At 37.9% G+C, this 12,736-nt stretch overlaps 1 protein-coding gene across 2 annotated transcripts in view; it reads left to right on the forward strand.

Annotated features, from left to right (window-relative positions):
- The window catches only part of ATF7IP2 (activating transcription factor 7 interacting protein 2), a 118,907-nt gene that overhangs the window by 71,716 nt on the left and 34,455 nt on the right, over nt 1–12,736 (forward strand). For both annotated transcript variants that reach the window (XM_079783569.1, XM_079783570.1), the window contains exon 6: nt 4,645–4,799. In XM_079783569.1, the coding sequence (XP_079639695.1) occupies nt 4,645–4,799 (155 nt within the window). The remainder of the gene's footprint in view (nt 1–4,644; nt 4,800–12,736) is intronic.

Below are 12,736 nucleotides of genomic sequence, written 5' to 3' on the forward strand. Positions count from 1 at the left end.
GTATTATAAGAAATGAATATGTTTCCAAACTAAGACAAAAGGATTAAAAGACAATATATTGATACTTAGAATGTTTCTGTGACTTTATCTCTGGGGAAGCCAAAAGTGAATGCCACTTGTATTACTTTCATAAAATGAGTAGAGAGTTGATTTGTGATTGCCTAGACTGTCCCCATCCCACCATTTTATCATGATGAAACATATACAGCAAAGTTGAAATAATTTTACAGTGAACCCTTGTGTACTTAGCACCTAAATTCTATCTTTACTATTTTAATATGTTCATATTTATATTGTCTGTCAATCTATTATCCCTAAGCTATCTTTATATTTGGTACATTCATAAATAACACATGTATTTTGTATCAAAATACACTTTGCAACATACACATACTGATTTGAAAGAGAGAGGGAGAGCAAGAAAGAAACATTGATGTGAGAGACAAAACATCAGTTGTTTATATTTTTAAATAAAATTAAAATATAATGTTCAATATACATTCACTGAATTTTTTTTGTAGTGTTTATTTACTTTGATAACATATTTATGCTAACCTCAATGAATGAATTAGGAAGTATTCCCTGCCTTGTTTAATGAAAGTATGTAGGATTTTTACTACTTCCTTCAATGTTTGATAGTATCCACCTCTGGGTAAGGAACTTTCTTTATAGGAAGACTTTTTCTTAAATTCAATTAATAGATATAGGGCAATTCAGATTTTTTTCTTTCATCTTTGTTTTTTTTTTCTTAGTTCTGAACCTTCCTCCCTGCAATAACTCCCCCTCCCCCATCCTTAATCCACCAGCCCAGATTTTGGCCTCACCACCTTTCTTCCATTCCGTTACTCAACCCTCCACCCCCAGTCTCATATCCCCTCCTCAAACCTGGACTGTCTCTCATGCCCCATCTGCAACAGCCACTCCCCCTCAATACCTTCACTCCTCCCTCTCCCCACCTAAACACCCTCCAACCTACTTCCCCATTCCCGGGATTGCCAGCACAGGGAGGTCCCCTGGGAGGAAGGACTCCTGCCCCCTCAGATCAGGGATTTGGCCTACGGAGATCAAGGGGATCTGAGGGTCCCTCCTTTTCTTTCATCTTGTATCAGTTTTCTTTTTTTTTTTTTTTAAGTCAGTCAAATGTGGTTCTTGTATCAGTTTTCTAAGCTGTTCTTTGCAAGGAATTTGTCCATTTTATCTAAGTTGTTGAATTTGTTAACATAAAATTATTGATAAAATTAAATTCCCTTATCTTTAATATTTGTAGAGCTGTAATGATATACTCTATTTCATTTCTGATACTGGTAAGCTATGTTTTTACCTTAATCAGTCTTGCTAGAATTAAAACCTTATCAATTCTCTATCACTTGTATCTTTTCTGTTTTTTATTATTTTTTTTCCTCTCAGTTACTTTGTGATATAATTTGCTCTTTTTCCAGCTTCTTAAGAGAAAAGAGCATTAATGTTTAACCTTCTTTTCTACTGGAAAATATTTAAAGCTATACATTTCCTTCTAAGCACTGCTTTTTCTTAGCATCTTCTAAACATCTTCTCAGTGCAGAGATTATATCATATTTGTTATAATGTATTTTTGTTTTTCATCAGTTCAGAATAATTTCTAATTTCCCTTATGGTATTGTTCTTTGACTCATGGGTTATTTAGAAGTGTGTGTGTTTAATTTCCATATATTTGGTACTTTTCTAGGTCTACTATTTTTACTGATATCTAATTTAATTTAGGTTAGAGAACATACTTTGTAAAGTTTCAATCTTGGCAGTTAATTGACACTTACTTTTTAGCCAAGATATAGTTTCCCTTGGTGAATGTTCCATGTATACTTGAAAATAATGTTGGGTGTAATGTTCTATAAATGTCACTTCTGTGTTAATTGTGTCAAAATGATTAATAGTGGTGAATAATGGTTCTGAAAAGATGCCCTTGACCAAATCCTCAGAATCTGTGAGTATATCTTACTTTATATGGTAGGAGGATCTTAGAGATGGTGAGATTATCCGGAGGGCTCAGTATTCATAGCATCCTTATTTAAAGGAGTCAAGAAGGCCACAGCAGAAACGAGATGTGACAGTGGAAGCAGAGATTGGAATGATTGCACTGAAAATGGAGGAAGGGGCTATGAGCCAAGGAATGCTGACAGTTTCTAGAACCTGGGAATAAGGAAAGAGATTGTCCCCTAAAGTTTCCAGAAGGGATGCAACTCTACAAACAACTTTATCTTGGCTTAGTGAAACTAATTTCAAATTTCTGGCCTCCAGAACTGTGATGGAATAAATTTTTGGTAAACTAATACAGAATCTCGGGGCATGTGGGATGCTGCTCTAACAAATCGCTGAAAATGTGGAAGTGGATTTAGAATGTGATATTGGGTAAAAAGCTAGAATAATATTGAGGAACATGATTTTTTTAACATTCCGTAGAAATGTAGATGTTAAAGATTGCAGGGGAGAGCTCATAAAGGAAATGGGGAGCACCTTAGAGAAAACCTATATATAGTCATAGAGAATATCTAAGTGTTCATAAAAAGATGTGGAAGAAATATGGATATTTGAAAGCACAGTTGGTGAGGATTCTAAAGGAAACAAGGACAGAGGAATCTTGCTACATAGTGGCAGGAAGCTTAGCTGAATTGTGTGTCTTGCAGTGATTGGAAAACAACTTGTAAGTGATGAACTTGGATTTTTATTAGGCTATCAAGATTTTTTAGCAAAGTGTGGAAGGTTTGGCTTGGTTTCTTGCTTTTTACAGTAAAATGTGAGAGGGAAGAGATACATTGAAGAAGGAACTGTTTAGCAAAAAGAAAACAGGCAGACTTGATTTGGAAAAGTCTGAGCCTATCCAGATTGCAAAAGACCCAAAACTTAGGTTTTCTACCAGAAAGCATGGTCTGGAGAGAAAGCCAATGATGTATCAGGACAGGCCTTTGGTGTAGTGTCTTGGAAAGATCAAAAGGTCAGAGTATTTGGTCACACAGAGAAAGAGCTCTTTGAAGAGATTAGGCATTTAACTCTTTCAGCAGGCAGTTACCTTATTTAGATTTAGTGTGTAGGTTCTGGATTCTGTGTGAGCTATAGTTCAATGACAATTTACTTTGCAAAATCCTTGCAGTGCTATTCTGGTTGGTTTTATTTTTCTGCCTCCACTGGATCTTCCATTCAATACCTGCAGGTGCTGCCTGGACTCTCTGGTGATCTTGGGGGGGGAAGTTCAGGAAACGTTGACCTGTGGTCACTGCCACTGTGGTAGATTGGTCCTGTAGCTGCTCCAGATGTGGAGCAGGGGCACTACTGAGGCTTCGGTAGTCTAGCCCCACTGCCACTGCAGTGGATTTGGCCCACTGCTCTTGCAGGTGTGGAGTCCTGGGAATTGGTTCCTGGCTGGCTTTCAGTAGCATTGCTACTGCAGCCACTGAGGGTCACTGCTGCCCCAGGTGTCAGGGAGGGACACAGCTGACACTGCTGCTGCAGTGGTTCTGGCTAATTCTGCAGGTATGGAGTGAGAGACTAGCCAACCCTGCTGTACGTTTGTGGAGAAGGACAGGACCCTGGCTTTTCTGGCACCCAGTGCAGGATATATCTTCTATACTAATAAAAGGGTAATATGCTAATTAGACCGGATAGACCGGACGTCCTTCCTGACAAAGCTGGGGACCTGGGTGAAGCCGGCCCGGGTGCCTGTGGCTGGCCAGAGGAGGGAAGCCTGGGTCCTGGGTGCCGGAGGAAAGCCAGTGCCTACAGCCAGGGGAAGGAAGGCTTACTCTTGCATGAATTTTCGTGGATCAGGCCTCTACTAGATAATAAAAAGAAAACTCAGGGAACTCATTACTCCTCAATCTTGAGGTCCCCAAGCAATCTGCCCTCCTCTTTCTACCTTTTAGGGGCATTTTATCATTATCTCTTGAAATACTTTCAAGGCATTTAGTTATACGGGGAAGAGAAAAGTGAGTCTATGCCACATTGTCCTGGAATTAAAAGGATACCAATATTTTTTTTTTGCTATTGTTTTCTAATATTTGAACCTATTTCTACATATAAAATCTGTACTTGTAATATAAACATTTCAGAATTCTTTCTTTGTGTACCTGTATTTTTGTTCATGTTATCCATCAGAAAAGCCCATAAGTTAGGCAATCGACCAACTTATCCTTTTGTATTGATTAATATATACAGATATTTTAAATACTGAAAATTCTCAACTAAATCATGGGCTAAAGGTTACAGCTCCAAGTCTAAAACAAAACCCAGTGACTAGAAGAGCAAGTTGAAATTTTATCAGTGCTCCTGACTAAATAGTGAAGTATATTTAGCATGTTTTAAAAATTCTTGTTGGTACACCAGTTAAAAATTGCTGACCTAGATGTTTGTTTTTCCTTCCTTCCATTTAAGCTGGGAAGTTAATTTGTACTATCATTATTTTTATTTCTTTGAAGTATTTTTTAAAATTAATTTTTACAAAAACAGTCATTATCATTAGCTATTAAAATATAATTTAATATATGTTTTGCCATCTGTATGCAAGGCTATTTTGAGAACAGTTTCTAAGTTAACTTTTACCTGTCATCAGTTTTGTGTGGAAGAAGACAATTCCTAACCCTCCCCTCATCTGCCTTTACCTTGCCCAATTAACAGGTTGCAAATTCAGAGACTCTGAATTTGGATAAGAACCCAGTTAATAGTCTAGATGAAAGAAAGACTCCTGTGAATTCTGGACCTTCCAACCCTTCAGAAAAAGCAGTTGAAAAGATTAATTTGTCACAGGATCATGATGAGGCTGTTTCTGAAAGGTAGGCATTTCCACAAAAATGCATAGACTTATGTATCTAAATATATGTTTGTAAACATGTGCCCTTTTGTCAATTAAGCATAAAATAGCTTAAAGCTTCAGATTTTATATAAACTTTTTTTTTTATTATGCAGGAATGGAATTGGTTCTCCAAAGCTTTTATTGTTGTTTTAACAGTACTAAGTAAAACTTTGAATTGGTTAGGTGTCAGGTTTTATTGTGATGCTTTCTATGTTTCGTATGGTGACTGGATGATCAACTGGAGCACTTCAGTAGTTTCCAATGCTATACTTGGAAAAGACAAGCCTTGTGAAACTGGTATAAAACGAATTAAACAGAGGAATAAGTAAGACTAGGGAAACAGTGCCTAAAATTACACATGATGAAAGTGTTATCGTGATAACTTCAAATTAGAATGAATAGGTGAAATGACTTGCATAATTGAGTCACAAAGCAGCTGAGACGAGACGCCTTATCTTCAATCTAGTCTAAAAGATTTGGGTTCAAAGGTAAGAAGTACTTTAGTTTAACAAACATGATTAGTGATTCTGGCCTGGATTTTCAAAGGGGTGGGGGTGCTAATTTTAATGAATTATTTTCTTTCACTAGTGATTCTCAACTGTTTGGAGCTTTATAATATTATTTGTTTATACTTAACATTTACTCCTTAAAATGTCCTATGGTTTTGTCTTTATATGTTAAATTATACCTCAGCTTTTAAAAAGAGGAAAATATATAACCAAATTAAATGATGGCCATTGTTTGAAGAATACACCCTTTGCTCCAAATAACTATGCATACAGTACTGATCTATACCATTTGAAGTAGATTCTTGATGTTTGGCAATAAACATGCAGATTTGACTCTTTCTTTTTTTTTGGGGGGGGGGGGGGACAATATTCCCCATGATGATGAGGCCCACATTTTATTTTAAACTAGAAAGCTGCTGTGAAAAAGGCCTTTATTTGTTAGTGAAGGCGGGAGTCACATTTCAGTGAAGCTTTGTGGTTTCCACTTGTTGACACATGTGCTAAACCTTATAAAGTGACAAAAAAGAAAAATGCTGATGACAAGTGAAAAGATGAAGACAAGACACCATTAAAAAATAGCATTTATTGACTAATATGTCAAATTTATAAATGGCTTATATCTATGATATGAACAATATACCTTAGCTCTACCATAATGAGTAAAGAACCTACAATTTATGAAACTGTTTCAGGCAGCACTGTCAGCCCATGGAAAGTGTGAGAATAGGTGACACAAATGTGTAACTTGACCCTGATGGATGAGTTCAGGGTTCAGTTTTATAACACATTTAACCCTTTGCACTCGCTTGCTTTTTTCTCGATTCCTTTATTCTAATGCTGACCTTGACGAGTCACACTCGACATCCGAGTGCAAAAGGTTAAGGAAGAAACACCATCAATTTTAAACTACAGCAAGTCCTTGAATAACAGCATTTCATTTAGCCATTTCCTTATCATGTTAATGAGATGCTGTAAAAATTTAATCTTTTTTATATCAGTTAGCCTATTGTAAAATTGATTTTGTTATAGTTGATTTTTTTTTTTTTTTGCTTGAAGTCACAAAACCTATTGATGATTTTAAGAGGACTTACTGTATTCCAAAGAATAAAAAATAGGGAATATTCTTCAGTTCATTTTATGAGATTGCGTACTAAAATCTAGTATAACTGAGATAATTTTACAGAAATGGAAAGTTACAGTCCACTTTTATCCATGAAATAAATGCAGATATCCTAAATAAGATACTAGTAAACCAAGATCAGCAATCCATAGAAGTTGAGTTTGTCCCAGAAATGCTGCAAGGTTGGATCAAAAACAAAAAATTAATGTAATTTCCCAAGAGAAGAATCATCAGTTTACAATAAATGTAGGAAAAAGAGCATCTACAAAAACCCTAAAACAAATCTGATGGTGAAATATTGGGAATATTTCATTGGGATCCAAATAAAGGAATGCCTGCTGTCACCACTTTAAACATTATACCGGATATCTTGGCTAATGCAAAAAAAATTTTTAAAAAGGACTCAAAAAGAAGGATCAATAAATATTACTATTTTGGGATGATTCAGGGTATGTATGTAAGAAATCCAAAGGAATTTACAGGTAAATTATTAGGATTAATCAGATTTTAGCAAGATTGCCAAATTCAAATGTATAAGTAATCATTTTGTTGTGGAGCGAACACGAGTGAACAACCACTGGAGTCCAGACCAAATTAAAATTTAGGGAGCCTTTATTAGCCGGCCGGTGACTGCTCTGCCTTTCTACATGCAGGGAGTCCAGAGAGTAGCCCCGACCCTTTGTGCAAGACTGCTTTTAAACCCATTTACCCTTATTTTTGCAGAGTAAGTAATTTAAGACAAAACAGTTTTTCTTAAGTAATGTCAGGGTCATGTTATTGATGACCATGTTATTCACAGGGTCATCCTGTTCTCAAGAAAGCTGACAGTGATCTATGAAAGAAGGCCTACGTGCTGCGAAGGGGCCATGAGACCATATCTCAAGGCCTGGCCTGGTGTCAGCACTGACAACTATCTGGGGCATAGTCCATAGCCTCTCTGGAATGGGAGTAGTACTAGGAGGAAGCATGTTCAAAAATTCCCACTCTAACAATTTGTATTACTATATATCAGATATAAACAGTAAATGAAACTTTTAAGAATTCCAATAGCACCAAATATGTAAGGTACCTAGTAATACATTTAATAAGACATGTAGTAACTGAAGAAAATGACAAAACTTTGAAAGTTATTAAAGAAGAAAATGGAGAAAGTATATTTATAGTTTGGACAACGCAGTATTATAAAATGTTTTTACTTGTGTTTAATTTATAGAGTACCACTTCAATCAGTTTTTCAGTGTGTAATTTTGTGGAACTTGACAAGGTGATTTGATTCTAAAATGTATATGTAAATGCAATAGGTTAAGAGGCCAAGATATCCTTTAAGTAGAGAACAAAATGGAAGGAATTGCCATTAGAAGTCAGAACATTACAAAACTGCTGTAATTAGGATAATGTTATATTGGTAAGTATAGGATAATGTGTTATTGCCAAGTAGAGCAGTGCAGCAGAGTCCAGAAACCTATACGTATGTATACATGTATGTATGTGATGGAGATTATTTGGCAGATCATTTGGGAAATGATTCTTTCAGTAAATGGTGGTGTTAATTTGCTATTCATATTTGGTGAAATATGAAGGAATGTCTTCATTAACTTCAAATAAGGAAAGATTTCTTAAGACACAAGTACCCTTGGCATAAAAGTAAAAAATTATCAATTTTACCACATTAAAATTAGAAACTGCTTTTTTCAAAAGGCACAATAAAGATAATGAGAAGACAGGCCATCATGTAAAACAAGCTACTCATAGCACATATAACCTATACAGGATTAATACTCAGAATGTATATGTATAAAGAACTTCAACATATCAATGAGTTAAACCAGATTATACACAGGAAAAAATGGACACAAGTCTTGTACATCTACTTCACAAAGAAGAATTCCAAGTGGCCAGTAAACATATGAAAGGTGCTTATCCGCAATAGTAATCAGAAAAATAGAAATTGAAAACATTTTTTGATACAGTTCAATATCAGGTGAGGAGAGAGAAAACACTTTAAAATCTAACAATACCAGATATAGGTGAGATTTTTAAATAAAAGGAATTGGTTTTATTTAATACTAGTGGTCCAGTGCACGAAATTCGTGTACATTAAACGGGAATTAATTAGAGGAAATATTTTAATATTGCTATTTTATCTTTCTCTATAATAGAAGTGTCAGAGATGAAAGAAAATTAGTAAAATGTATATAAAAATCTCCCTCCTGTCAGAGTCTGGGGCACACCGGGACCCAGAGTCAAGTCCCCACCCACCCACTGGCACGAGCCTCAAAATTGCGCAAGAACCAAACCTGGCCTGCCCCACGCTGGTCAAAACCCACAGGGCAGGGGGCGCATCCTCAGGTCCCCTGGCCCAGTGCCAGGTGGGGGGCGTGGCCTCAGGTTCCCCAGCCAGGCTTCAGGTCCCCTGGCCTTGAGTGATGGTGTGACAACCATTTGCATATTAGCTCTTTATTATATAGGACTAGAGGCCCGGTGCACGAATTTGTGCACCAGTGGGGTCCCTCAGCCTGGCCTGGTCAGGCAGAAACCAGGTCTCTGACATTCCCGAGGTGCCCTAGATTTCGAGAAGGTGCAGGCCAGGCTGAGGGACCCACTGCTGCACGATCGGGGCCAGGGAGGGACACATGAAGTTGGCCAGCTGTGGAGGGACTGCGGGAGGGCTCCAGGGCGTGTCGGCCCATCTCACTCAGTCCCAATCGGCTGGAATCCAGCAGCAAGCTAACCTACTAGTCCGAGTGTCTGCCCCCTGGTGGTCAGTGCATGTCATAGCGAGCGGTTGAGCAACCTTACCATATTATGCTTTCATTGGTTGAATGGATGACCAGACACTTAGCATATTAGGCTTTTATTATATAGGATTTTGTTGTTGGGTGCGTCAATTGGTATAGTATTTTAACCTTTTGCACTCGGATGTCGAGTGTGACTCGACACGGTTAGCATCGGTAGCAGCTCGTATGTCGAGCCACACTCGACACGTAGTTTCACCGCGGGGGGAAGGGGGATTTTTGTCTATTTTTCCAGTATCTTTTCTTGTTTTCATTAGCATGAAAGGACAAGTAAAATGTAAATGCCGTCTCAACTGATACCACCACCTAAGCTTATCTTTTGCATAGGCAGCAATCTTGAGTAGGAGGGTCCAAGGCATGAGTCGTTGCATCATGCCTTTTTGAGCTTGCATCATCTTCCCTTGGTAAAGAACCTTCCTTATCTTTTCGTCTCCTAGGCTTGTTTAGGTTTCTATTAGCATATCACAGATGTTGTCATGACACAGGGTTTAGTTGGATGATTGGTTTGCCCCCTAGCAGTTGCACGTTCTGAGTGAATTTCCCCTCCTCAGGATGGATAAGTTTTCCAAAGACATAGAAAGCAGTGATGATGAATTTTACTTCGAAAACGAAGAAAAAAGTGAAAAATGTAATAGTGACGAAAGTGAGTTCTCTGAGGATGCGAGTGGAGATGATGAACAAATCGCTAGTCCTAGTGGAACTACAGAAAGGAAAAAGTCCCTTGCTTTGCCCAAAGATCTGGTTGAAAGTACTGACAGTGACAGGACATTGAATTCATAAAGGCAAAACAAAGACGCACAATTGTTTATTCGAGTGAGAGTGATGGAGATATAGGTGATATCATTGAGAAATCGGGTATAAGACCCAGTGAAAGTTACGTTTCTAGGGGAAAACAGGAAAAAGAAAAGTGGACATCTACATCTGTGAATGACAAAGAGCCTAGCAGAATCCCTTTCTCCACTGGTCAGTTACATGTTGGACCTCAAGTTCCTTCTGGATGTGCCACACCAGTAGACTTTTTTCAGTTGTTTTTTACTGAGACGTTGATAAAAAATATAACGGATGAGACAAATGAGTATGCTAGGCATAAAATTAGCCAGAACTATCCCAGCGATCCACTTGGAATAATTGGAAAGATGTGACGATAGAGGAAATGAAGGCTTTTCTTGGTGTAATACTAAGTATGGGTGTATTGAATCTCCCCAACTTGCAGTTATTGGTCCATGGATTTTGAGTCTCATATACCATTTTTTCGATCTGTTTTCAAAAGAGAAAGGTTGTTGCAAATTTTTGGATGTTACACTTGAAAAACGACCTAAAGACAAGTAAAGATTTGAGAACAAGAACCAAGAAGGTAAACTGCTTCTTGTCATACCTTAAAATGAAATTTAGGGAGAGATTCTGTCCTGGAAGAGAGATTGCTGTTGATGAGGCTGTTGTTGGTTTCAAGGGAAAGATACACTTCATCACATATAATCCTAAAAAGCCAACAAAATGGGGTATTCATTTATATGTCCTCTCAGATTCAAAATGTGGTTACGTACATTCATTTGTCCCTTATTATGGAGGAATAACATCTGAAACGTTGGTGAGACCTGATCTCCCTTTTACTAGCAGAATAGTTTTAGAGCTTCATGAAAGATTGAAGAACTCTACCTGGTTCTCAAGGTTATTATTTCTTCACTGACAGGTATTACACTAGTGTCACTCTTGCAAAGGAATTGTTCAAGGAAAAAACACACTTGACAGGGACAATAATGCCCAATAGGAAAGATAATCCACCTGTTCTCAAACATCCAAAGCTAGTGAAAGGAGAGATAGTGGCTTTCAGGGATGAAAATGTAATGCTTCTTGCATGGAAAGACAAGAGGATAGTCACAATGCTCAGTACATGGGACACTTCAGAGACTGAGTCTGTGGAAAGGAGAGTGCGTGGTGGTGGGAAGGAAATAGTTCTCAAATCCAAGGTCGTGACTAACTATACAAAGTTTATGGGGGGTGTTGATATAGCTGATCACTACACAGGCACATACTGTTTTATGAGGAAGACTCAAATGGTGGCGTAAATAGTTTTTCTGGGGGCTTGAGGTCAGTGTTGAAAATTCCTATATATTGTACAAAGAATGCCAAAAAAGAAAAAATGAAAACCCGATAACGCATGTGAAATTTATTAGGAAACTAGTACATGATCTTGTTGGAGAATTAGAGATGGTACACTAACTTCCAGGGGTAGATTATTATCCACTAACTTAGAGCAAAGTTTAGATGGAAAGCTCCATATAATCACACCTCACCCTAACAAAAAACACAAAGATTGTGTTGTTTGTTCTAACAGAAAAATCAAAGGAGGAAGAAGAGAGACGATTTATATTTGCGAAACATGTGAATGTAAACCAGGTCTTCATGTGGGTGAATGTTTCAAAAAATATCACACCATGAAAAATTATAGAGATTAAAATTACTCTTTGAATGTATCAATAATTGGAAATATAAAAAAATCCAAATAAGTTTGTATGAAAAGAAACTCCAGTTTTTTATTCTACTGCCGTGCTTTGTAAAATCTGGGGTATTTAAAAAATTAAATCCCGAGTAGAATAAAGGAATTGAGAAAAAAGCAAGCTAGCGCAAAGGGTTAAGGGGGATCAGATGGCATTATCTAGAAACTAGAGGCCAATGGGGGGTTGGCTGCCGACCACACTCCCTGATCAGGCGGTTTGCTGGCTGCAGTGGGCATCATAGCGACCAGTTGTTCCGGTCATTAGAGCATTCCGGTTGCTGACTTTTTATATATATAGATATTGAAGACTAGATGCCTGGTGCACAAGTTTGTGCACCAGCGGGATTCCTCAGCTTGGCCTGTGGGATCGGGTCGAAATTGGCTCTCCAACATCCTTGGAGGGATCCCGGATTGTGAGAAGGCACAGGCCAGGCCTATGGACACCACAGATGCACCATCAGGACTGGGAGGGACACAGGAAGTTTGCCAGCTGAGGAGGGTCCATGGAAGGCCTCACGGCATGTCTCACTCAGTCTTGATCAGCTGGACTCCAGCAGCAGGCTAATCTACCAGTCGGAGAGTCTGCCCTCTGGTGATCAGTATACGTCATAGAGATTGGTCGACTGCCCCCTGGTGGTCATTTCACATCATAGTGAGTGGTTGAGCAGCCTTAGCATATCATTAGCATACTATACTTTGATTGGTTGAATGGATGACCGGACACTTAGCATATTAGGCTTTTATTATATAGGATCCTAGCAGTTCCATCCCTTGATATACACCTTTGTTAGAGACATGTACACATATGCAATAGTATATATGTACATATATTAATGTTAATTAACAGCATTTAATAATAATTAAAAACTGGAAGGAAAATGTCCATCACAATCTAAAAGAAAAATAAATTGCAGTAAGTCATATAGTGTGATTCTGTATATTAATGAAAATGAAGAACTGCAGTCACCTGCAACATTAGGAATTTCTCCCACAAAA

Source organism: Cnephaeus nilssonii, assembly GCF_951640355.1.
Source record: "Cnephaeus nilssonii genome assembly, chromosome: 2".
Lineage (NCBI taxonomy): Eukaryota > Metazoa > Chordata > Mammalia > Chiroptera > Vespertilionidae > Cnephaeus > Cnephaeus nilssonii.